At 44.8% G+C, this 27,462-nt stretch overlaps 1 protein-coding gene across 1 annotated transcript in view; it reads right to left on the bottom strand.

Annotated features, from left to right (window-relative positions):
* Positions 1-7,522: 7,522 nt before the first annotated feature.
* Positions 7,523-27,462, bottom strand: part of Pdzrn3 (PDZ domain containing ring finger 3) — a 228,772-nt gene continuing 208,832 nt past the window's right edge. Inside the window, exons 4-10 of the mRNA XM_057768199.1 lie at positions 26,819-27,066; positions 23,694-23,781; positions 14,641-14,739; positions 13,456-13,518; positions 11,824-11,925; positions 10,751-10,867; positions 7,523-9,986 (exon numbers count right to left, since the gene is read on the bottom strand). Of these exons, the coding sequence (XP_057624182.1) occupies positions 8,430-9,986; positions 10,751-10,867; positions 11,824-11,925; positions 13,456-13,518; positions 14,641-14,739; positions 23,694-23,781; positions 26,819-27,066 (2,274 nt within the window). The 3' untranslated portion in view covers positions 7,523-8,429. The remainder of the gene's footprint in view (positions 9,987-10,750; positions 10,868-11,823; positions 11,926-13,455; positions 13,519-14,640; positions 14,740-23,693; positions 23,782-26,818; positions 27,067-27,462) is intronic.

Below are 27,462 nucleotides of genomic sequence, written 5' to 3'. Positions count from 1 at the left end.
GGCTCTATTTCCAAGTCCAAGATTATGTAAACCGGTCTGAGGCGCTTGGGTGTGGGAGATCACTCATTTCGTCTTTGCTTCAGGCAGCACAGCACCCTGAGTCCCTTGTCATTTAAAAGTCATGCATAGAGTCTGCAGCTCTTCCTGGAGCTTGACAAGGGTCTCCGTGACAAAATAAATAGCAAGGAGTGTTTGGATATAACACAAGTTACTGGCTGATTGTTTAGGGCTCTAGCTGCTGACGTGTCCCTTTTCCATACTTTCCCATAAGTGTCTTAGATAACTAGCTCGCCAGACCCTGAGCATACAGACTGAGCTTGGTGGAGGTTCTATCTTCCTTGCAAGGCTTTTTGGATATTCTGCACCATCGGCTGAAGTACTAATGGATTTTAGAGGCACCTTCACCATTTAGCCTTGCTTGGAAATGTGAAACTAACGAGCAATGCATATGTATATTCAGAATTTTTCTTGTTGCTAAGCGAAGGGAAAACTCCAAGCCCCATTTAGTAATAAATGTTCCTGGGGGTTCTTAATGGGAACATGGTTGTTACACATCATGTAGGTAGGTATTAAGGAAGTGACCAACCCTGGTAAGGAGGAAGCAGGAGCTGATAGGCTGGGAGGCAGAAGCAGGTCTCCCCTTTCAAAAGCTGGCATATAGGTTGATTTTAAAAATTGGCCCAAAAGAAGTCTCCTTTCAAAGGAGCCCTAGGAGTCCAGGGAATGAGCATTGCCATGTTCTTAAGGTAGCAAAGTCCTAGCTTAAACCAGCAGCCTCTGGCATAGGTTACACTGAAAGTTCTGGATCTCATTTCCCTAGCAGAGCCCAGTTCCTTTTATCCATAGACTCTTCTCTAAGACCCAATGGGTTCATTTGAGTTGTTTGGCCTGGTAACAGTTTGGCATTTACAAAGATCCACATTCCTTTCCTGCCAAATCCTCTGACTCTCTGAGGATGGAAAAGCCCCAAATATAATTCATAGCTCCTTAGGTCATCTGAGCTTCCTGTTTGTGGAGATGACTGTTCAAGGCTTTTGAGCTTGGTAGCCTCTGCATGTGAGGTTTTGGAGGTCACCGCAGAGGCAATCACGGTACTTGACACTACAAGGCACCACCAAGGATGGATCACCAGAGAAGCTGTGTGATCGATCCTAAAACCACCCAAATTGCCTTCTTCGTTATGCACTCTCTGGACCCAGCTCATCAGAAGTGAGGATCCCCAGGGAGGTGGAAAGAAGTGGGAGAAAGGGCCATAGCTGGTGACAAAGGACAATGGAAACTCTGCTAAACCTCTGAGCTAGGTGTTGCTTCGAGGGAGTCCCCTGGCAGGAGTTTCAGGGAGGGTGTGCATGGTATTCAAGGGAAAAGACATTCGAGGATCGAGAAGAAGCTGTTTCTGTTGATCACCTTGCTTGATGCTGTGGAAGTGAACTAAGGGAGCCTGCAGGTTGGATCACCTGCTGGAGCTTAGCCACAGGCAGCAGTATGTCTCTAAATTCTCCTCCCTGAGCTGGAGAAAGATGGAGGACAATCTGATTGGCTTGGCTCTAGATGTAATGGGAAGATGGAATCTTCCAGCTTTTCCCAGGGTGCGGATACCCAAGCTCAGTGGTGCAGGCTTCTGGTACAGCGGTTAAGAGGGGCTCAAAAATGTCGAGTCAGCTGCCTTACTGGCCCCACAGCAGCTTACCCTCCTTATCTATGAAATATGAGTAGCAGTCCCACTCATCCCATCGGCTCTTGATTAAGGGAGTTGTTACATGTAAGGCATCCAGTGTAGTTTCCAATATTGTGCATGTTTGATAAGCAATATGGTAACCATGTTTAAAAGGTATTTATGGTCAAATAGATACCTTCCATACCTCCATTGGCTTATAAGCTCAAGGCACCCTGTTTATGGTCCCATCTTCTGCCTTCCCAGGACCTGTGCAGATGCTGCCTCTTTGCTTATATCACTTTTTTTCCCTTAATGAATAGGAGTTCATCTTAGCTCAGCCACAATTTGTCTCAGAAGACTTCCATGGCTTTTTGGCTGCCCCTCATGTCAACCTTCCTGGGATTTTAGAATGATTGGGTTACTATTTTCTTTCCCACCAGGCTGCAAGTAGTATTGAGTGCTGGGATTAAAGGTGTGCACCACCACCACCCAGCTGAGACAGGGTTTCTTTCTGTGTGTAGCATTGGAGCCTGTCTTGGCATTCTTCTGTATACCAGGCTGGCCTCAAACTCACAGAGATCCACCTGCCTCTGCTTTCTGCCACCACTGCTCAGCTACAATACTGGCTTTTGATGTGGCTCTGAGAGCAAGGGGTAGTTACAGTTCTTAGAACAAAGTTGGCACCATCGGGGATAGCACTGAGGAGAGGGGAACAAATGCATAATATATTTATCCCATTACCCATTTGTTGTTTTGTGTTTATGCACACGTGTGCCGCAGATAATGTACGAAGGTCAGAGGACAATTTGTAGGAGTTCTCTCTCTCCCTTTCTCCACCATGCAGGTTCCAGGAACTGAGCCCAGGCCACCAGGCTCGGCTGCAGGTACCTTTACCTGCTCAGCTGTCTCCATGGCCCTAGACATAGCAAATTTTTGAGGGACATTGGTGATGCCTGGCAAATCCATGGGGTACGTAAGGATTTTGATGAGGCTCGCTGAATTAGAAAATAAGTTTCAATTTGTCAAAACCAGCGAAGGAAGGCTCATTATTTCCCCAGCTTTCATTCCCAAACAATGCTAATGTACTAAGGTTGGCTCCTGCCGGTTAAAAGGCAAACCAAGTTCAGGCCCATCCTGTGCCCTCATAGACCATGCCCTTTGAGGATTATTGTAACTGGAAGCTAAAGAAAAAATGGACCATTTACACAGAAAAGTCCATCTGAATAAAACCCCAAAAGCCTTGCTTTGTTCTCGGAGTGCTGCAGGGGCATTCACATTTAATCAAAACTGAAGACCACAGCATTTGCAAGAGAAGTCTCACATCTTATCTTGTTTTAGTGATTTCCTGTTAATTAGTTGATGCTCCACAGAAATCCTGAAATGCTCAAATAATTGGGAGGCAGAAATAAAAGCGGGGCATTGTGATAGCTTATGGCAGAATTACGTTTGCTTCCTTGGTTTGGGGCAACTGTGCTAGCAAGTAACCTGTAACCTACTTCTGAAGGCTACAAGGACATAATTATTTGGTTAATTTTCATACTTCAGTTTATGATCCTAATTAGTTCTCCGACTAGTGCTCCCTAGGCGATGTACGGTCCTACCTCAGCATGTTTGGGATTCTTGCTATTTGGAATCTCTTGTTTTCATCGAAGAGATGAAAAACTTCATGGATGTCCCCTATTGCTATTTTTGTACACTGTCATGTGTTTTTGCTAGGAGACTTAGAATATCCTGTGACTTAGAACTCCAGAGGGAACACGGTGAAGTGCCTGGTACTGTGAAAGCAATTTCTTTTATTGACATCATGAATGTGTTACAAATATAATGAACATAATCAGGGCATCGTTGGGTTGCTTCCTGAGTAGACGGTGGAACAGTGGTGAGCTATGAAGAGCCAGACACCAGGAGTACCAACTCCAGTCACACTTACTGGGAAAAATTCTTTTCTAAGTTTTTTTCTTTTTATTTTATGTGTGTGTTTTTTTCTTTCATGTATGTCTGTGTATCGGGTGCATGCCTGGTGCTCACTGAGGCCAGAAGACAGCATTAGATCCTCTAGATCTGGAGTACAGAGGATGGTTGTGAGCTGCCATGTAGGTGTTGGGAATCAAACCTGGGTCCTCTAGAAAAATAGCCAACGTTCTTCACTGTTGAGACACTTCTCAAGCCCTAAAATTTTGATCACATGTATATGTGTGTATGTATTAGCAGTTATGTGCGTATGAGTGTACATGCCCGTAGAGACCAAAAGAGGCTGGTTGATCCCCTGAAGAAGGTGGGTGTGAGCCATCTGAGGTGTGAGGATGTTGGAACCAAACTCTAGTTCTCTGCAAGAGCAGCAAGTTCTCTTCATGACTGAGCCATCTCTCCAGCCCCAGGCAAATTTATATTGTGAGTTTATATTGTTGATAAAACTACTAACCTTGAAGAACTGACCTATAGGTTTAGTGTCGCAAGCATTTTGCATATAAACACCTAATACTGTCTATATTAGTGGTACTCAGTAGACATATAATGTAGTGAGCATGTGAAAATTTGGAAATTTTGTAGTGCATGTATGTGTTCATATATATGTGTGCATGCTCATATGGAGGTCGCTAGTGATTCCAGTTCTCTGGTGCTCATAACTTAATTTTTGAGGCAAGGCTTCTCACTGATCCTAGAGCTCACGGATTGTCTAGACAGGCTGACCTTACAGTAAGCACTGGAGCTCCACCTGTCTCTGCTACCCCTCCCATCTCTACCCCTGGCCCTGACTAACCTCTACAGTTATAGATGTGAGCCACGGTGCCAGGCTTTTTCGGGGGTTCTGGGGATCTGAACTTGAGTCCTGATGCTTTCTCAGCAGGCACTCTATGGACAGAAACATCTTCCCAGCCCCTTTATATGGAATTTAAGGTTTTTTTGTAGCCTCAGTTACAAAGTAAAGTTAATTATAATTATATATTTTACTTAACATATGTGATGTTACTGTAATTCAATAGAAATTAATAGAAATTACTGCAATTTCCATAGAAATTATTATAAAACTTTGTAAGATTTTGAAGAAGTATAGTAATTTTGAAATCTATTTTGCCAGAACATTTCCATTTAGACTAATCATATTTTATTCCCTTTTTTTTTTTTTGTGCTAGGTACACCACCCACAGCTTCATGCTTTGGCCTTACCATACATCAGCTACTTAGTAGCTGGATGTGGCCAGTGACTACTGGATTGAACAGTGTGTCTCTGGGTGCTCACTAAAGACTCATTCTAGAAAGAGTTGAAACCAGAGCTATCCAGACAGTGGAGTGGCTGTAGTGGAGAGGGAGGAGCATACACTCACACTTTCCAAAGCTAAGTAGCTATAGGAAATCCATTAGCATAATGCCCTTGAGATTGTAGGGATCAGTAGGTTGCTGCAATTTAATGGCCTCAGAGGCCACGGCTCTCATAGGGAAAATAGATTTCTTGCTATTCAAAATAGGGATTTGACTCAAACAGTGCTGCAGAATTCAACTACAAAGACCAAATGAAGAGAAACACAAATGCATTCGGCTCCTATTTTTATCTAAACCTGGGCTTCTTATGTGAGTAAGAGTCTGTGAGTGCTCTGGGCTATGCAACATCTCCCAAACTCTATGCAATTTATTCACATGTTATATACGTCCCCTTGCTCCCCCTGCAAGAATGAACCCATAGCGTCTATCAAATTCTCAAGCGGGCCCTAGAAGTAGGTCAAGAGGGCTCGTTGAAATGTGTTAACAACAGCATGTGTTGTCTACATGGACTCCAGGGTTTCTCCGTAGAAGTTGTAAAGTGTTTGCAGTCTTACCCCGAGACACCCCTGGATTTTCCCACCAGCTCAGAAAGGCTTGAACTGTGAGTCCTTTGGGAGCACAAGCTCACATAAGAAATGTTAGATTCATGTTTTCCCAGCTTGGACTGACTCTGGGGCATCAGTTAATGAAATGCTTGCAGTTCTTGGTTGAGAGCGCAGGATGGATACATGGAAGTTGACTGTTCACATGCTTTACTACTTGTCCCTGAGTACGAGCCACTAAGAGATGTGGGCCAGGTGCTGAGTACGGAATTCGCGCTTGGCTATTAATGAGCTACCTTGTATCTCTCAGTCTCCTATTTCTTTCTGATCGACACTATCATGCTTTTTCTATTTTAGCCCAGTTGTTATCTGAGAGGAATTGCAGACTGCAGAGTATCTAGGTTCAAGCACGACGTGCAGTTGGAAATCTAGTATGGCAACTTTAAGGTGTTCTTACTAAGTGTGCAGGCTAAACCCTACATGTGGAGGTATTCCATAAATCCAGATGAGAAGTACCCCTATTTGCCTTTGATACGCTGTGACTACCCAGGTTCCATCTGAAGTAGTCTCTTTGTTCATGTGCCATGCATGCAGCTCTTTAATGAGAGGAAAGCTATTCTCTAAATAATAGTCGCTTGGATGCCTTTCTGTACTTTATAGCAATTTGAAACATATCAGACAGGTGTTTGGGTTCTGTGAAATATTTACTAGAAGATGGGCCATCAGAATGCTAGGGCTACAAGGCAGCTGGGGAGCTGTGGATGTCACTACGTTAAAACTGCACTTGGGGACGGTTGGGACTTTGTGTCTCCACAGTGCACTTTGCAAAACTTGATTCACCTTCTAGAGCTGATTAGAATTATGTAGCAGAAGCTATTATCTGAGCAACGCCTGGTTCTAGAAGAGGCAGCAACCGGATAGTTCACTGGTGAGGAACCATTAGCTCAGTGTTTTATTTTCATTGAATTATTTCATTACAAGTGTGTTGTGGGATAGTTACACACCGTGTGAAGGTATGTTGCTGTGATTGGTGTAATAAAAAGCTGAATGGGTAGACAGGAGGTATAGGTGGGATTTCTGGGAAGAAAAAGGAAGAGGAGGAAGGCTCTAGGAGCAGAGGAGACACCAGCGAGATGCAGAACAAGTTGAAGGTACAGATTGGAAGAAAGGTAAAAAGCCATGTGGTAGAATGTAGATTTTAAAATATGGGTTAACATGTAAGAGCTAGTTAGGAACAAGACTATACTATAGGCCAAACTTTCATAATTAATAATAAGTCTCTGTGTTATTATTTGGGAGTTGGCTGGTAGGACAGAGAAAGACTGGCCACACAAGTGTAACCAGTAATTAGTTCTAAGATTCTAGCCCCAAAGGAGGGGATTTGGGCTCTAACAGGGTCTGTGTGTTTAAATCAGTCAGAGATGCCTAAAACACTTTGCAATTACAATCACTACTTCAGTTAAAACAGGAGTGAACCAGATGGCTGGTGGGATGGCAAATAAAATGATGCCCTTCCTAATCTTATCTTGATTTTCATTTTTCAGAGGGCATATAGCAGAAATTGGTATAAACACTGTAGTTAGGGGACATTGGTAGCAAGTCCTTTACTCAGGACCTTGACAGTCACAATAGCCTAAAAGAAACCTCTTTCCAAGCCCATCTGCTTTAATGACCTTTGCTATACAGCCAAACTATTGCCCAGTGGACAGGTACGTCTCAGAGATGGAAAGTTGGATCAGATGATTTCCAGAATGGGCAGAGAGTAGTGTTTGAGGAAAATACCAAGCCTTGTAAACACGATCCTGGCTGAGACGCTTGCCCACAAGCTTTCCTGTTTGTAGGATATTGAGCTAGGTGGAAGCATCCTGGGAGGCAGGTTGTCAAGGTCCAGGAATATAGAGTATATTTTATTCCATACTCTTTGCCACAAGACCTTTTACATCTGTCATCTGGCTCTAGGCTGGATGAAGGAATCACGTGGCTTGAAAGACTCAAGAAGCAGCGAGGCAACTAAGAAGGAATTGAGATTAACACCGTAAAATAAGCACGTGTGCCAAACATATCAAATAGAAAATAATAATTTATTTTAACTTCATTTTACTTGATGTTTGTAACTAATCATGATTCTGTGAACTTGCTTGGTTAAGTCTGTCTCGTCCAATCTACAAAGCGAAAGTCTACAACGATGAGCACTTAAAACTCCACAAACTGTCTCCGTCCACAACTTCCCTGTACATGCAAATTCTTCCAACAGGCAGCAATATTTGCAAACATGCTTTAAGCGTCCATAAAGCTGCAGTAAATTTTGCTTTCTGTTAAAACCTTGACACTCTCCTTGGGAACCTTAACCAGAAAAATGTCATAAATGGATATCCTGACTGGAAACGTTGCTAGTTTGGTTGTGTGTATGTGTCTGTGTGTGTGTGTGTGCGCGTGTGTGTGTGTGCATGAAATCACCAACCAGGCTTTGGCAGGTTCGCATTAAAACCACAACTGATATAAGATGTATGAATGACTGGTGTCTTGTATGAAAGACATTTCAGCGAAGTGACATTACAAAATAGGGTCCCATTAAAAATACATAGTTGGCAGTTGCATTTTGTGTTTTAGGCAGAAAAAAAGCGTGTTTAACCTTCTTTTATATGAATATAGTTTAAACAAATTATTCTGTGAAAGTATGCTTAATAAAAGATCTTCTGGAAATTTAAACACTTTATGAAAAAGGTTAACAAGTAAAAAATTACCATTGCTATTTGAAAAAAAGCTGCTTGTTAATATTGCCTTCTAAGAGAGGAAGGGTGTATCTTCCCTTCACTGAAAACAGAGCCAGGACACCCAAAGTTGTAGGAGTGGCAAATTTAGACTATCAACATGATGGCCGGGCTTATATATACAAAAACTTGCCGCATTGAACGAGGCAGGGATGTCTACCCCAACGGTAGTGGTCTCTCGTCTGTACACAGTGAGAGTTAAACAGTAGTCACCGACAGGAAGGAATTGTATACCCTAGTGCCGTCTGGCGATTTTGTGCCATGGGTTAAGAGTTCTTGGATGGTCATCCAATTGTCAAAGATCTTTTTGTTCCTCTTCTTCATCATCTTTTTGTGGCTCAGTTCCAGGATGTTCATCTCCTTCCTGTCGTCAGCCGCCTGCTGCTCCTTCAGACAATCCAGCCTGCTCTGTATCATAAACTCGCGCCTCCGCCTCTGCTCCTTGGCCTTCACCAGATGCTGTTTGCGCTCTTCCTTGCTCCAGTAGCGCCCCATCTTCATCTCACTCATGGCGTCATCATCTGTGGTCAGGCCGCTGCGTTCCTCGCGGATCTTAAGTGCACGCTCCCGCAGTAGCCGGTCACGCACCGGCCTTTTGGTGATGTAGCGCGTCCCGTCGCTGCGGATCTTCACTTTCCACTCCATCCTGGGTTCCGACGAGTTAGAGGAGTTCAAGTCCTTGCACATGCTCACCAGGCTCATCTGGCTTTGCGCATACTCCACTGCCGACTTCTGCTGGATCAGGTGCATGTAGCTCTGGTAGTGCTGGGCATGCGCTGGGATGTGGGCGTGCTTGTATGGGGAGTGGTGGTATGAGGGCAGGTAGGCACTGCCCAGTTTTGGGCTGGCAGTGGGGCTCCTGCTGCCATCGCTAACTCGGCGCTCTTTGCTCTCCAAGGCCTGGCTGGGGTCCACCTCTTTGGAGCTGGGGCTGTAGTTTGGGGTGCTTACTTCAGGATCCTCAGTGATGGCCAGCAGATTCTTGGGGGACGGCCTGTAGGCTTCGATGTTGGCCGTGGCCCCTTCGCTACTTCCCTCGGCCATCCTTCGCAGGGAGTTGTCTGGGGAGATCTCCAGGGTGAGTGGGGTACTGCGGCAGCTCTCCCCAGTGTTGTAGGCGCTCGAGCTATCCTTGTCTGACTTCTCGGGCAGCTCGGTGATGTCCGACAGCTCATGGCGGCGCACATCCACGCTGGTGTTGTAGTTGCGGAAGCCACTGTGGTGCAGCATCCAGGACTCGCGGTACTGTTCCTTAAGCTGCTGCATCTTGTGCGCACGCACGATGCTCAGGCACTCCAGCTCGATGCTGCGCAGCTCCTCGTTGAGTAGCTCCAGCTCCTTGTCCACACTTTCAGGGTCGCTCTTGCCAGCAGTGTCCAGTGGGCTGCTGGGGTAGTACAGGCTGTAGGGACTGCTGCTCTGCACCTGACACTTGAGCTCCAGCAGCTCGCGAAAACGCTCACACTCATCTACTGGGATGCCCAGGTAGTCCACATCGGTACAATCTGCAGAGATGAACGATTCATTGCTGAAAGGCAGGTCGCCACTGCCTAGGGTGTCCTGGCTACAGGTCAGCTTCCTCTGGCCCGCCAGCGGGTTGGAGGACGCCGTGGCGTCTTCACCGTTGTTCTCCTGTTCTGAGCTCTCATCGTTGCGGGTGCTCTCATCTGTCCGCCCCACACCGCTGTCTTTCTCGTGCTGGTTGGATAAGATGGTGGCTGTGTCTGTGGTTCCACCATCTTCCTCATGCTTCTTCTGTATCAGAGGAAAATGACAAGAATAATGGGTTTATGGGGACGGAACTCTGGGGGAGGGGGACAGGTAACCTGTATGACCTTTATGTGTAGAACAGGAGTTTTGAATGGAGTTCTAATTTCCTAAGATTGACGTGCAGCATTTCAGTGGCCTGGGGCACAGGAAATGGCCAGCCCTAACTCTATGCATCTGGGCAGGTCCCTAATTCTCATTTTTTCAATATATAAAATGGGGTAGATAATGTTATCCCAACAACTAACTCACAAAGGAACCAGTACATAGGAAGAATGCATAAGCACTCCTAAGAGACTCAACAAGTGGGTAATTAGGACTCTGACAGTGGCACAGGAGGGAGCTGCAGGGCTCTGAGCAGCTCAGGTTAATCACAGAATTGCTTTACTTTCAAAGGCATGACTTAATTTTCTCTGATCTCAGTAAACACCGATGCCTATGTTTTCCTGGGGAGCACCAGACTAGTGGCATCAATATCTCCGCTTTGTTTGTTTGCTTTTTTTTCAGCTATATAAGCTTCATAATCTAGGCGAGGTGGCACGTGCCTGCAATCCCAGCACTTGGGAGCTTGAGTGGGGAGTCGGGAACTATGTCGTGATTTCCAGGGAAGAGGTTGGTGAGGGCACCCATCTGCTGGCATTCCCTTCATGCTCAAGCAGAAAAGCTCTTAGGGCTTTTCTGATGGCCTTCGCCATGATGGAGGGTGCGAGCGCTCCTGGGCGGCGGTGGTATGGGGCTGCCCGAGGTTTTACCTGCTGGAGCACACTGGCTGTGAACTGCATTGCCTGGTGATGCTGCTCCTCAAGCATGTCCATGTGCAAGTCATCCAGAAAGTCGTTCCTGTCGTCATCCATCCAGCCCTCGTCCAGCTAGGAGAAGGATGGCCAACACACGTGGGAGGTCACGGAACGGAAGAACGCAAACTGATCCACCCCTCTGCTTCATGGTTGAATACCCTGAAGAGAGCCGCTTCATACCCCACTTGGCCTTCCCCACCAGGCTGGCCCATCCCCTTAAAATGAGTCAAAATAAGCCCTTCCTGCCTGAAGTTGCTTTGGACAGGCGTTTTGCCACAGCAGGGAGAAAAGTAACTGGGTTAATATACCATGGAAGAGCTTTCTTTCAAGGAGGGACATTGCATTCAGAAAGAGGCACTGTAGGGCTCTCTCCAGGAGTCACCAAATGCAGGTACTCTACAGCAGTGGTTCTCAACCTTCCTAATGCTGTGACCCTTTAATACAGTTCCTCATGCTGTGGTGACCCCCCCCAACCATAAAATTATTTCATTGCTATTTCATAACTGTAATTTTGCTACTGTCATGATTGTAAGGTAAATATCTGATAAGCAACTTCCAAAGGCGTAGCAACCCACAGGTTGAGTGAGAACCTCTGCTTTATCCTCTTGAATATAACTTCCTTCTCAGCTGGAGACCCCTAAGCCTACACCACACTGAGGAAGCTTCCAATACCCCTCCTTGCCTGGCTACTTTGTATTCAGACTTACTGGTTAATGCCTTTAGTTACTCTTTGAAAGACTCAATTCCTTTCATTTTGATTTCCCTGTGCTAATCAGTGGGGCTTAGCTCCAGGCTGGAAGGGGCATCTGTAAATCCTGCCATGATTCCTTCATTAGTCAGACTGTGATGGGTCCCAGCAAGGTGGTTAAACCTTTGGCTGGAACCCAAATCACAGCGAGCTCAGCTACCTTCCAGGTGGCAAACACCTTTAAGCTCAGATGCGATACTCTGACATTGCTCTGCAAGGTTTGGCAGTGCGACTTTGCCTACAGAAATCCACCAATTTTTTTCATAGGACATCGACTTACCTGGAGTTCAGGCCTTGCAATCAGCAACGAGAAGTTCTTGTTTTCTTCACTGGTTAGGAGAGCCACAGCCTCTTCACGGTTCTGTACTTCTATCCCATTAATCTAGAAGGCACGAGGACAGGCGGGGACAGGTAGAGAGGGACATGACTGGGTGGAGTGGGAGCTTCAGAACTGCAGCTGCCACCATGCACAGTCATAACATGGAGATTCCATGTCGCTTTTCCAGAACGCCAATTTTAGGAAAGACAGGCCTTGCTTAGCTGGAGGCGCCAAATGATCCAGAAAAACCCCTGCTGCTCAGGACACACCTAAATTCTGAGCCCTAGAATCTCACTCGGGCAGGAGGATAGATAAGAAATAGAAGACAGACATTTCCTACTTAGAACAGGACAGAAAAACAGCAGGATTGCTGCTGGAATCGTGAGGCGTAGACAGCAGAGAAGGGAATGGCTATACACAGGGACTGCACGTGTCCTGTTTAACGGGCTGTACGGGGAGTCAAGCGGGAATGCCTCTCTCACCTTCACACTGACAACAACAAGGTTGTCTGCTTGCATGTCTCAGCAACTTTGAATTCTGCAAATTTTAGTTCCTGGGCTGATATTCCTCCAGGGATACCATGGCAGTCCTACTGACCTGGAAACTGAGCCCTTCATCTGACTTTGCCACTTTATGTCAAAGAACCAAGAGGCGGCAAAGCTGAGACATGACTGGTTGTCATTACCCAGTTTGACTACACAGTGAATACAGGGAGGGTATGTCTGCAGCCCGGGCAGTCTTTCCCTAGGGCACCTCGCACTGCTTCCATTTCCTGTTCTCAACTGTAATGGTTCAGAGAAAACTGAGGACTAGGGCCCTCGGGTGTTTGAGGTCTGGGTCTCTTTCCTAGGGAAACTCAGCTGTCAAGGCTCTGGGTAAAGGCTGGAGAACAGAACACAGAGTGGGGAAGGAAACCTTGTATGAAGTGGCATATGATATGAGAAAAAGAAATTAGTAGACTATAAATATGAAGAGGTAGAAAGCAAAGCCTGTGGGACACAATAAAGCCAAGGCTCCGTGACCCCCACAAAGAACTATGGGGCCACATATGTAGCTCAGAGGATAGAACGCTTGCTTAGCATGAATGAAGCCCCGAGTTCCATCCCCAGCACCACGTTAAATGGGGTATGCAAGAGCTGGAGGCAGGAGGATAAGAAGTTTAGGGTCATCTTTACGTAGTGAGTTTGATATCAACCTGGTACATGAACCTCCTCCCACTCCCCCCCCCCCGCCAAAAAAAGATTATAGCTGAGAGAAAGAAGTAAGCCGTCTAATTTTGCCTACATGAAACAACAGGATTCAAGGTAGATGTCACCCTTAGACCTGAGTTCACAGGACAAGTAGATGTTGAATTTTGAAAGCTTAGACTTCTCAGAGGTATTTGATTCAAAATATGGGACCGCTGGATCTGTTCTCACTGCTCTTTGCATGTGATTGGCCATTAGTCTCATTCACAAACCACACAGGGTTGGTGTCAGGGCATAGCTGAATTCCCGATGCCTGTCCTTAAGCCTCTCCTGTATTTCCAACTTCAGGCTACTCCGGGAACTCAGTTGTGTGCTGAAGACATGCACCCGCAGCAAGGGAACATACCTGGATGATGCGGTCTCCTTCACGGATGCGGCCATCCTTGGCTGCAATGCTGTTGGGGTCAATCTGAAAAACACAGTGGACACCTGAGCGTGAACACAAGCACTCTTTGACATACCGTCACGCCCATCCCTGCCTTTCTGTGTTACATGGATTTACATGTGGGACTTAGCATGGTGCGCAGGGAGAAATGGACTAATCTGTTCCATGACTGTCCCAGGGCCTCTCAGAACCCTGCCTGATAGTACTGTGGCAGAGGACTGGTCTCAGAGCTGCAGACCTGAGCTGGTGAAGAGGCAAAGGTGACTCTTGTGGGACACAGAGTAATTAGAAGCAAGTCAGTGGCATGGAGTAGGTGAAAGGGCAGCACCCTCAGGTATAGCATCCAGCAGCCGTACTTTGCCTACTCTGGTGATTTTACACTAAATCTTTGCTATTAAATATTGGAAGACAGCTTTAAAAGTGAAATGTGTAGTTGGGGCAAGTGGGACTGAGGATGGCAAGGATGCCCTAAAACATGCTGATGTGACACGCAAAGCTTGGTAGGTGGTGCTTAGCCAATGAGTTGACTGTGGAGTCTATGGCAGACACAGCTCTTGGCTCAGCCCATGGAGACAGATTTAATTTCTTTAGAAAATTGTGTTTCTGCAATTACAAGGAAGAATGCATGCATAGGAAAGTATTCACACTGAAATCAATTTCTCTATTCTCTTCTAGAAAGATCACTGCATCTTCCATTTATGTACTTTGATAAGTCCACATTAAGTTATGTGCAATATATATGAACTCAACTGTGTATACTATGAAAGGGAGGCGGGAGAGAGACTTTAAAATATATAAGCCATTCTGCCTGCCATTGCATTGGAGTTGGGAAATGGGAGGCTGCTCTTCCCTCGGGGGTGAGCACACAGACCATGTAAACGACTCCATTTTATGGTTGGTTTGCAGCTTCTCAAGGGTAATTTTGCCTTATGTACCAACATTAGAACTTAACCTCTGCATAAAGATGGGACTCCATGAAGTGTGATAAAGAGGGGCATGTGTGCTGTATCTTTCTGAAGATATTCTTGAGGAGCTAGGTCTAGGGTGTGTCAACAAATACAAAAACCAAACCAAAACAAAAAGCAAAAGCAAAAACCCAATCCTTTTGATTTTGAGAGGCTAATTTTCAAACCTTCGCATCCGTACCTCACTTATATAAATCCCAATGTCATCTTCATCATCCGTCCGGTAGCATACGGTGAGGCCCAGCTTGTCCTGGCTGTTCATCCTGTAGAGGCCCACTTCCTAGACAAAGAAAACCTTCTCTGTGAGACTCCAGCAGGTGAGGAGAGCTGGGAGCATGTCAAATGCTTTGAAAATATTTGGTTTAAATGATGAACTGGATTTCTTTGCATTCAACTGTGCAGAGCCAGTTAACTTACTGAACAAAAAGTGATTATGGACATGGGATCAATGCCCTGGGCATTTCTGACCTCTCAGTCAATATAAAGTCATTTTGAAAATAGTTATTTTATTGATCCTCCCCAAGAAAAATTACCCATATTTCAGTCAGCGTCAAGACCTCAGGGGTAGGGCTTTTAAAAAGCATTCTTTCAATGTCTGCCACAAACAATAATATTTCCCCACTCTGAACACTCCAGCCACTTTGGTACAAATGTTTCCAGCAGGTTGGGTTAGATTATCTCATGCTGCGCCCTTAATATGCACAGGCGCAGAACTCGCAAACAGATTACGCATAAATTGATCCAAGAAAGCAGGGTAACGTGATAGTGTGCAATTAATGCCTTCCACAACAGCTGTGATATTTACAGTCGAAAATTAGTTTCAGCCACTGTTCCTGCAAATTAAATGAGATAAAAAGCAAACTGAACCCAACACGGGGACACACGATGACAGGCATCGTTATTGTTTGTGCCAACTAGTCTGCACTTTGGGATAAAGTCAGAACTGTGAAGGTCTTGGGAGTTCCGGGAGGATGCTTCAGGTTCTCTGCGAGTGTTTACAAGCCTACTCACTCTGCCAGTGACTCACGTGGGGTTTGTGCAGCCGCAAGCTCTGGGTCAGTTTGAGGGACTACCTGCTCATAAGTTGTCCAGCTAACTCTTTGGTCCGATTTTTCTATGGTTTTTCCTGTATAACTAGGAGGGGGGAAGGGCTCTGAGATGAGGTCTTCAGGCTACTCTGACAGAGCCACTTGCAAGTGGTATCTCTAGAGGCCCTTCCTGGCATGTGGGAAGGGCACGGCAGTCTTGGTGGAGACAGCCTTCCCTCGTGAAAGACAAGGTGGCTAACATCACTGGTACCTTCAAAGCAGAAGAACAGGGCATATAAAGACTCTGGGCCAGTGTGGTCAAAGTCTTATAAATGGGGAAGAAAGAAGCAAGGTGTATGTGGACGTGGGGCTGGGCCGGAACAGGTGACACTCCATAGGCCAGCGTGAGGAGCTTCACTTTGGGTTTAGGTGGGCAATGCCCTGCTCCAATGGACTTCTCCCTGGCTGATCTGTCTCATATAAAATAAAATAGTTATGAAGGCATACACACATGCACACACACACACACACACACACACACACACACACACACACACAAATCCCTAGTCTACCTTCAGCTAGAGGCTTTATCATGGGCTTGTTGATTTGCCTAAGCCTTTATTTGCTCACTAGCACATGGGGGACAGAGAGAGGAGGCTCCCAGCACTGGGCCTGAGTGGCAGTTTAATAGTTGTGTTTGGGTCACAACAAGTAACCAGTGGTTACAACAAGCTGTTTGTGCAGAACAGCCCTCCTTAATAAGATGCTGTGAGCTTATTTTCTCATCACTGATATGTTAATTAATTCAGTGACTTCCTAATGATAGCTCTAACAATATGGTAAATTCTCATTAAACGAAACTCTTAATTTCTGATGCTTTAGTTGTATCAGATGAAAATTTCCTCCCTCAACTGTGAGTATGTGAGTTAGGCTGATTTTAAGGGGTGTATTTCATCATGACGGTAATCTCCAGACCCTTTGGAATAACTAGTTGTTACCCCACCAATGTAAGTGACACATCACACATCTGTGTTTCAAACACCTCTCAGGTAGCCTCATTGGGTTGTGTTCTGACTGAGACTGTGCTAAAGGGATAGTCTTTCTTGGACAGTCCAGAGTTCTGTCACTGAGGCTCTTACTTGCAGGACCCATTTGGTTCTGGAACAGGTTGAACAGAAAGCAAGACCATATGGAAAACTGGAGGGAGACAAAGAGAGCCATAACCGATGTAGAAATTCCTCTTCCAGTAGGATTCTGTATGACTTCCAAGATGACAGTCTCTTAAACTAGTGAATATGCCACAGTCCTGGTGTGCTTTATTCCAACCCTCCTTGAACTATGCTTCATGATCACAATGAAGACCTCATAGAAGTTGAGGGAGGTGTGTAGAAAGTTCTCTAACATTTCCTGATAACCAAAGGCATGGCTGTTTATCAGAAGGTGGTGTAGGCCAGCTCCCCGCAGGATGAGTTAAATACCGCTGCATCGGTCAGTCACAGACCAGCAGCGAGGCTTCACAGCTTTGATCACACCCAGGCATGACTCTGTGACACATGCTCTGAATGGCATATGAGACCGGAAAGATCTTTGGAAATCACATCACAGATAGGAACTATGTGGTGGATTAGTGGTTTTTGGGTAGAAAAAAAGAAAAAGGATAGTTGGTCCTCTACTACACAGAAAAGGATTCTCTTTCTCTCTCCTGGTACCAAATATGTCAGTATCTAATATCAAGTCTTTAGCACATGGTTTTGATAAATACCTATCCTGAAAAGCACCTCTTTACTTTCGGGCCGAGTTTTAATTGGCAAAATTAGTGGAGTATTAAACTAAGAGATTTTAGTTCATATTATTGCTAGTGTGATTTTGCTTTTTATTGTCTTTATAAATTTGTATGCTCAACGTTTCATAAGCAGGGGGAAATTTTTAGCACAGAATTTCACCCTGCAATGGAAGATATCTTGAAAGTGCTGAAGAGATGGCCCAGTGGGCAAAGTGCTTGCTAGGGAAGAATGAGGACCTGCGTTCAGAGCCCAACACCAACTAAAAGCTGGGTGTGTGGCTGGGTGTGTTTTAAACCATATAGCACCGGGGTGGCAGAGATAGGTGGACCTGAAAGCTTGCTGGCTAGCTAGTCTAGCTGAAGGAGCGACTTCCTTAAAAAAAATTAAGTTGTTCTAGAGAAAACACCAGAAGCTGACCTCTGACTTCTACACAGGAGTGCACATACTCAGAAAATACCTGAAAAAAATTTACAGTATTTTCATCAGAGTCCCTGATCATTAACTCAAAGCCCACTCATGCATGTGTACTCAAACACTTGATGTGTTGCCATTAACCTGACTTTCAGTGAATAAGTTAGGGTTGGCTCTACTTTCCCTGAAATGCAGCAACATTGCAAAGTTCTTGAGTTGAACCCTGACATAATGTGGCCACACGGAAGACTTCACATCTGACCCTATGGGTTTGTTCATGATTGAAATACAAGTGGGTTACAAATATTGTCCTAAAATTACCTTTGAACTTTATATATATGCTCTATATGAAATACAAATGAGCTTTATGTTTAGACCTGTTTCCTAGCATCTTTACCCCATTGTTTACATGTAAATATTTCAAAATCTGAGGCATTCTTTGTCCCAAGCATCTGGGATACAGGGGTGCTCAGCCTGAAATAGATGCTACAATAGCCGCTGTTTCACAGTTTGCATAGTAGAGAATAAGGTTCGCTTACAACAGTTGCTCCCAGTTAGGAGTAGTTTTAGAACACAGGGTCCTTCCCAACAGCAGACTGAGGTAGAGATTAACACTGTACTCAGCCTTTGAGCCCCTCTACCAATCCTCCCGGGACAGATTTTCATGGAGACAGACCCATTCTCAGTGTGGCAACTATCACTGAAAGGTTGTAAAGGCCACCCTCCTTCTTTCCCATAGATATGTGGTCCACGTGGCTCCAGCATGAGACACAGATCATCTAAATACTTGCCTTGACGTCTAAATTCTCTCTTCCACGCCCACCTTAGTTGCCTATGAAACAAGACTTTACAACTTGATCTTTAAGTACAAGAATGGTAGCATTATTCTTGTTGAAGATATTCTTGTTGATTTGTGGTAGTGGATGAGCCAGTGCTAGCAACATCCATGGCAAGGAATAAACAAGAGCATCTGGAATTTAGGAATATGCTTGGCATTGGTGTTAAATCTCATGGGTTGGGCTATAATCCTCACTTTATCTGGACACTCTTAGAAACTCTAGACAAAGCCTATGGTAAAATTACCTTCACAGACACAGTTTAACCTCAACTGCTATTTCTCCAGAATGGATCTCCAATCCAGAGAAGAGGCTGTGGCTAAGCCAGAGTGACCTTAACAGGTTTTTGATGATCTTGAGAAAAAGAAGAATAAGATTCCCACTGTCTTTGGATCTGCGTAGATTCCTGTTTTACCTTGACTTGAAGATGACAGGAAGGCATTCATAGCTAAATAATGGAATATACAATGTCAGCAGCACCCAGCCTTGCCATGAAGGCGTGGTATGTTCTTGATTAAATTAAACAACCTTGAGATTTTAAGGCAGAAGAAAGATTTAATGAAAACATAAGCTTGGCTTGGCCACCAACAAACATGTCAAGTTCTCTTGAACAAACTTTTCAGCCGCTTGACTCTTGGTAAATGAGACTTGGTGAAAGTCAAACATCCTCAAAGTTACTGGGCAGCTGGTCAGTTTTCAACCTTTACTTCTGCTTCTGAGGTAGCCTAGCCTCATTGGGCTCAAAGCTGAAGGCATAGGGGTTATCAATACACAGCTGTTGAGATGACGGAGATAGGATTTCAAAGAAGACCATTAATCAAACAGATATGAATAATGCATCAGCATTAGCTGGATTACACCAGCCCCATCTCTGGTATCCTGTTGCATACTGGTCTAGATGGACTATTTGATAAAAATGAGTGGCTGAGTCTGACATTTCAGATGAAACTTACATGGTATTCCAATTAACAGTATTAAGAGGGCCACACCACCCTCATGACTCAAGGTCTTTGTTTCATCCTCTGCAAATTAAATTGGAAAATACCCTAAACCTAACTCAAATGCTTTATGCCCTTCTGAGAAGCCCAGTCACTTCTTTATAATTCTCCATGTTCCTGGACCAGGCTGCTGACAGTTATCTAAACTGTTCCTATATATATTCATGGTGTTTCATAAGATGCAGAGATGTCTCTAACAAGATCACGGTTTTCCTGAAGACCTCACATCAAACTATTCATCCCTCCCTTCAATAAAGATTTAGGTGCCAAAATATTGGACACAGGCTACTCCAGACACCATCTGGGAATGAACAGGGCACGCCAGGTTCCTTAAATGAGCGCCCACCTTTTGTTTCACAGCTTTAATGAGAAAATTCTAGATTGGTTACAGCCTCCTATGGTACCCCCAGGACCATCCCAATTCCCTTCTGGTCTACTTCCCGCTATTCTGAGAAGTCAGAATCATTCAGACATCCTCCCTCCCCCATCAAACCCGTAGCTGGCCTTTCCTTCCCGGTCTCTTAAGGACATCGTCAAAACAATACAGGTGACAGCAGTTTCCCACACTGGGTAGGATGCTACTGCAGAATCACAGGGGAAATTAAAACAATAGAGTATGGGGGAAAAAGCTTCATCAGACATCTATTTTCTTTTTTAATTGCCTACAGGAAGACCTGGAGCAGGTGTTCAGTACCTGAAAATTCAGGGGTAATTATTCGGCTGCTCACCTCTGGGGTATACTTGGGAATAAGCCCTTTAACGCTAAGCAATTTCACAATAACAGGGATTTGACACTTACCTAAATATGATCATTTTGTGTACTTTAGAAGCAAGAACATCTGTTTTCCCCTCTGCATTGGCTTTGATAACATCCCACACACTCGTATATATTTTCCTCACACATAACAGGCATGGACCGGTTGTTCTTTTATCTCATTCAACTTGGGTGATGAGCATTACATTGCGAATGGGCTTTCCACTTGGAAGACAAACCTGATCTCTCTGATATCAGATCCTACACCTGGAACAAGCCAGGTGGGGACCTAGCAGAGACACTGCCAGCAGGTCTAAGAAGTCTTAGGAGGAACAGAGATGGTGCTTGCGTATCTTTCTGAAAACGAGGTCTGCTGTAGTAAATTCAGGTCTGAGCAGGGGGTTGTTTATTGACCCCTTAAACTGACAAGTAAGCTTCTACAGATACACCCTGGCCACAGATTAGAGGTCCAGCCATTGTTCTCCAGTGAACCCCAGTGAGACCCAGAATGTTTTCCTATCTCGTAGGCTGTAAGAGAACACCTGGGGCTAAGGACTTTATTCAGAACAGAGGTCTTCTTCTTGTACCTTATGGTTTGGGAGGTGCAAAAGCATGCTGCTGGCATCTGCTGGGCTCTATCACAGCATGGCAGAGGGCACCATGGCAGAACCATGAGAGGGAGAGAACACATGACACAGAAGGAAGCAAGAGTCCACAGCCTGGGTGGGGGGGCTCTACTTTGTAACAACCCTCTCCTATGGAAACAGATGCACCCCCCCCAGACTGTCTTTAGTCCCTTTAAAGCAAAGCCCCCATGGCCTAATTACCACCCACCAGGCCCAGCCCCTTAAAGGTTTGCCTAGTTCTTCACATGGCCATTATGGAGACCAAGCCTCCAACATACAGACTCCTTATCCAAACCGGGCCCTGTAGCTTTCATTACATTGCTGCTATCACCATTTCATGAAGTAGCTTAGCTGCTTTTCTCAAAGTGAAAGGTACATTATATGAGACTGTAGTTCCTTTGAGTGGTGGTGGCCCTAGGTCCTGCTGGTCCACAGCAGCTGAGAAGGCTGCTCCACCTGTGGTTTTTGCTCATGGTAGTCTTCATCACTTAAGCACTGTCTCATAACTCATGTTTTTCAGGGACAAATACTAAGATGTGCCCAGACCTAGCTGTCAGTGAGCATTCTTTTTATTGGCAGGTTCTATACGTTATTGACTTTCACCCTGTTCTGCAGTAAGAACTAGGTAGCTCTCCTACCTAGAGACAGCTGTCCTAGGCTTTCAAGCTGCTGCTACTGTGAAACAAGCCATCACTGCTAAATAGTATCCCTTCTTTAGCAGGGCAGTCTGGATTACACAGCAGGGGCCAGGAGAGTAGATGCAATGTAAATGGACAGATTTCCTCTGGCTGACTTTCACATGGGGTCAAAGGGCTTACCTGACAGTATTGTCTGCTATCTTGACCCTGCTCTACAAAATTAGTTCCCATGTAAGCTTTGAAATTTTAGAAAACATGTTGAAATTCAACACAATGATTTCCCAAAAGTGTAAAGAAACAAATAAAAAAATTTAATCTTCTATTTTTTCCATTTTTTCCTAAAGAAAATGTGAGAAGTAGAATTTGGTTGACTACTTGGTGTCTAAGTATTTTAAAACTCAACATAGGACAATGGACACTGTATACATCTAGACTCTCTGTCCACTATAATACTTGGGGAAAGCTGTGGATTTTTGTGATGTTGTCAAGAGCATTTTAGGAAATGTCAAGCAGTAGCATCTGGGAGCAGCTCCTTTTTGTTGGGAGGTGGCTGCATTCAGCCATCCTATTTATCACCTTATTGTTGAGTATTGTTCTTGAGTAAAAAGTGGTGATCCAACAACAAGCATGGCCTGATAACCCAATAACCCTCAGGGTACAGTAGTGACAAGCACACCTTGGCTGTAACCAACATCTCTTTAATTGGACTCAACACTCATTCAACAAGAGGGAAACTATGCTGGTACTGGAAACCAGGCTAACTACTCAGTGCGAGTGGAATCATGGACTCTGAGGAGAACCTACAATTGCTATGTTATTCAACTAGTATAATCCCTGGTTTATTATATATCCTGACTATATTCTAAATATTTGTCCTTACGTCCACAGATAAGTGCAGTCCTTACTCCTAATCAAGGGAACTTCTCTTTGCAACAGACAGAGCCCATTACAGAAAACCATAACCAATGAAAGTGCAGAGTCGTATAGTCTAGTCTCAAGGGATGCATTTACAATACAAACCCTGCACCTAACACTAAAGGGTTATTGTGGAAAAGGGGATGGAAAAATTGTGAGAGCCGAAGATGCAGGGAGTTGGCTGTGAGACTGAGCTTCCTAGCAACTTCAGAAGCTTAACTCATAAAGTCTCACTAATATGACTGCCAGAAAAGGAACTGAACAAGGACAATAACAACAGAGATGCTAAAGTGGATGGAGGAAAGAACCTTGAGGCTTCAACCCTACATGAGAACTACGGTCAAGTAAGGAACGTAGAGAGTTGGAGATGCCTTCCTTAGAGAAGAGCTGACTGATTTGTTATCCAATACCACGGGTCAGCCTTGAAAACACACCTACAAGTAACATGCTGCAGATCAAGCAGGTTGTATTTATGCATTTAGGAACACACACACACACACAACAACAACAACAGCAACAACAATTAATGAAGAAAGAGGCCATTTGAAAGAGAGTAAGGAGAAATAGGAAAGAGAAGATGATGTGATTACATTATAACCTCAAAAAACAAAACAAAAAAAAATAAAGAGTGATGATCATGTGAACAACAGCAAGGTGAGAGGGCATGCAATATTTGCAGTGTGTGCAGGTTTCATGTAGGTTTGTGTGTGAGACTTGCCTGTGTATGCACATGTTGGGCCATATATGTGTCACACGCCTTCTTCTGTTGTTTTCCACTTTATATTTTGAGAAAGAGTTTCTTTGCTGAACCCTGAGCTCACTGATTCAGCTAAGCTTCCTGACCAGGGAGCCTCCAGGATCGCCATGATTCTGCATCTTCCAGTTTTAGGGCTACAGACACATGTCACCATACCTGGCCTTTATGTAGGTGTTGGGGATCCAAACTCAAGTACCCAAACTTATACAGCAAGCACTTTAACACTGAGCCACCTTCCCAGTCCCTAAGATCCCCTTTTGACAGTGTGCCCTGGGGCCCTGACTGTTAGATTTTGTCCTGAATTAATAGAAGGAGGAAGAAGCTGAGCTGTGCTTTTAAAAGTGGTGGTGGTGGGGAGTTACTAAGAGGTTCAGATTTTGATAATTTCATTATTATCCATAAACCACATTTACACTTGCAGAGAACGCTAGCTTTTTATGAGTCTAATGGAGATTCCCTAAGAACGAGAAGCAGCAATGGTTCCTACCTCTAGCTCCAGCTCTTCCCTGTCCATGTCCTGATGGATGTCCCCCATGTAGTCATTCGGATCATAGTATTCATGGGATGAGGGGTGCCTGCAGAGAGACAGAAGGTTGTCAAGACCCTGATTCTTTGATAACTATCTGTTTTCTTGTCCCCAGCCATTGTTAGTACAGGAGCCCCTCCGGATCCCTCTCCTTTCAGGTGTGGCTCTCAACATTTCCTTCCCGGTACTAATTTGAAACCGTATGTAAGCTCATACAGACAGGAGAGTCTGCTGCCTCCATCAGAGCCGTAAAAGGTCTAGAAACTCAAAACAAAAGAACCAAGGAACCCATTACTTTGGTGAAGACTATCTTCCTCTGGAAATGCGAAGGTGCAGATTAGTGTATACCTTGTTATTTCCAGAGTCTCTCCCCTAGCCTGCCATCATCGCTTCACCCTGAGTACATCCAACTGGTCTCTAGATTGAAGAGAGGTCCACTGTTTCCTTTTAATCTTGATGGCAAAAGCTCAAATGTGAGCAACATCAGATGTATGCTGGTCTCTGAGACCAGTTTCAAGGGCCGCGATGGAAACTGCTGAGCCATTTGCTGGGATGGTGGATTTCAGTTGTTTTGCATTGGTTCCCCCAGTGAGAAATATATTTGCCGCCACAGCTGTGTGCACATGTGTGTGATGTTACACCTCCTTGCAGGCGCCAGTACTCATGGGTACGTGTGTAAGTGTGTGTATACATCCCTAATCCTACTTGAAAGCCAAGAACACTCATGTTTTTAGTACAACACATGTAACACACAGTTTGAACCCGGCATCTCCTAGAAATGGTGCTAATGGAACCTCCAGGAACAACAGTGATGGGAATTAAAGCACATTTGGCCAGTGGCTCTGGAGGGGCTTTGAATTGCACACCAGATGCACATAAAATTGCTTTTGGCTGGGGACCCAAAGCTGCACATTTTTACAGGTCAGGTAGCAATCAAGGGGGCTCTGATAGTCCCTGGCAGCCACTTAGTTTTGAAACAATAGGTCAGACATGGGTGGAAGGGCAGGCCGTCTGTTTCCAGACCAATCAGGCAATATATACTGCCTGCACTTAAGGGGCTTTTAGACCTGAGGATCCTGTTGGAAGTTCTGGGCTTTCAGTCATCAACCCAATACCTCCCTCCAGCCCCCCAGCTCAACCCCAACATGTAGTCTTGCTGTTGTTTGACCTCTGGACTTTGTGACATTTCTCAAGTTCCCTCAAGGGGATAAGTCATGTCATGTTAGTTAGACTTAAGAGGAAATTAGGGGTTTGGCTTCTACAAAGCCTGTCATTCTGACAGTTCAACATCTGAGAGTCTTAAAGGGCCCATCAATAACACAAGCACAAGTCTGGCCTGTAGTGTCAAGTAACTGGTTTTAAGGCCATGCTCGGGGAAAGGGCCAGATGCTTCCCAGGCTCAGCTGGACACCACAGTGTCATGGCTGAGAGATGAGATGGGTCGCCCTGCCTTCCCACCAGAGTCACTGCAATATGCTGAACTAGGGAGCGCTGATCATGTCCTTAGTCTACAACACCCAATGTCTACAGCAGTGGTTCTCAACCTGTGGGTTGTGACCCCTTTGGGGGTTACATATTGGATATTCTGCAATCAGATATTTACATTAGAAATCATAACAGTAGGAAAATTACAGTTATGAAGTAGCAGTGAAATAATTTTATGGTTTGGGGGCACCACAACATGAGGAACTATATTAAGGGGGTCACAGCATTAGGAAAGTTAAGAACCAATGCTGTCTAGGTAAATAAAGGAGCAATGAGCAGGACCTCAGTCTGCTGAACCTCTCTCTCCAGGCAAAGAAGGGAGGTGACAGTTCTTTGCAAGCTTGTACACTGTGCGAATGGTGAGGGTTACATGAAGGTCCTGTCTTCTCCCTTTTCATGCTGTCAGCTGCACCAGAATTCACTCTTGTCAACTGGGGAATTAGCCCCAGTTGCGGATGACAGCTAACCACTAAACTCATGAGATGAAAGGCAAGCCTTTGTCTGCGAACTGACAGAACCACGGGAGATGTGTGTATGCTCCAGCTACTGGATGACTAGCGGAAATCCAACAGGTATGGCTCAGAGGCTTCCCTGCAAGAGCAGAAAATGCCTTTGAAAAAATGCATCCAGACAATTACCTGAACCCCGATGGGGTTGAGATGGGAAAAGGCAGGTGTACCTGTGTCAACTAAACAACCTGTGCCCTCAGAGTGCATGGTTACATGGGGGAAAAGGTACATTTGGCTGGACATCTTTCAGCCAGTGGTGTCGGTAGCTTTCTCACTCTTGACTTGTTCCTGAATTACCAGTCACTGCCTCCACTTAATTGAAGGCTTACCCGATGATGAGGCACACATTATTCTTATTTAATCCTATGAGACAGGTATGACTTACATCTGCATCTTAACACAGTACAGAAAAAACAAAACAAAACAAAACAAAACAAAACAAAACAAAAATAGGCTGACCCCGACTCCACAGTAGACATTAGTTTGGGCAGCAAATCTACATGACCTGAAGTCTCCGAACTGCTTCGTGCTTTCTGTAGAAGGTAGAGTTATGGAGAAAGGTATTACTGATGTCTATTTGATCACAACTACTATGTAGTTGGCACATGGCAGCAATTATTTGTATGGGGTAGGTCTGGGTTTTGTGCATGGATGCAGGGTTGAAATGACACCCAAGGAAGCAGAGTGCATAACCTCCAGGGCGCTTCCTATACTCAGCAGCTTACATTGCTGTCTATTTAAAATGACTATCAGCATTCCCTCCAGTGGTAACTAGAAAATCTTCAAATTACCCTTTGCAGTGATTAAATTTTGTTCCGACACAACTTTTACAACAGTTGTAAGTAATTTTGTTCTTAGAATATAATTTGAATAACTCTGCTCCAGGGTTATAATAAAGTCATTAATATGTCAGAGCAGTTTTGAGCAGGACTCGATTTATTGCCTCTATAAACAATAAAGTTAAACACAGGCAACTTGGAGGAAAATTATAAGATACATTCATTTCTTGCTCTCCATGGAAAGGACGAAGCCAATTTTCCCAGCGTCTTTGGCCACTGCAGCAAGTTAGCAAGTCATGGCCAGGATACTTACTCTTCAGGCAGCAGGTAGGGATCCAGTACAGGTGGGCTGGGAGAAGACATCTTTGTCAGGGCCATGATGTGCTCGAAGGTAATGTCAGTTTGGGTGCCTGTGTCTACCAGCTGCGACTCTGAGGCAGGCGTGAACATTTTGGTTCGAGGTGTCCTTCTCAACACCTGTACCACGATGGGCTCCTTGGCTGTCTTGAAAGCTTCCACGGCCTGGTCATGAGTTGCTCGGGATAAGTCTTTGCCGTTGACCTATCGAGACATATTTAGAATGGGAAGATTATCATAAAGCAGAAGCTGGAGAGATCTGTTAGTGTCTTGAGGGCTTCTAGGTATAATGAGCCAAGTGGAAGGAGAATGTTGGGGGTACCTGAGAACTTCAGTTCTCTCCAATGAGTAGGAGTGGAGGGGTTCAGATCTGGCATTAAACAATAAAGCACAAAGCAAGGATGCCTTGGCCTCCACCCAGAATGTCTTTAATGCAATTTCAGCACTTGCTAATCTTCCCCATGGAAAAAAAGAGCAGCCTCGGGCTCCAAGCCTGCATCAGGGAATGATAACTAACTAAAAATTAATTATGTTGTTTTGTTTTCATGGTGTGTAGTCTTTCCAGTTTGTGTCAAGTCTTCATTTTCCTTAAAAAGTCCA

This window comes from Chionomys nivalis, chromosome 1 (genome assembly GCF_950005125.1).
Source record: "Chionomys nivalis chromosome 1, mChiNiv1.1, whole genome shotgun sequence".
Lineage (NCBI taxonomy): Eukaryota > Metazoa > Chordata > Mammalia > Rodentia > Cricetidae > Chionomys > Chionomys nivalis.
This window is presented reverse-complemented; position numbering and strand designations above follow the sequence as displayed.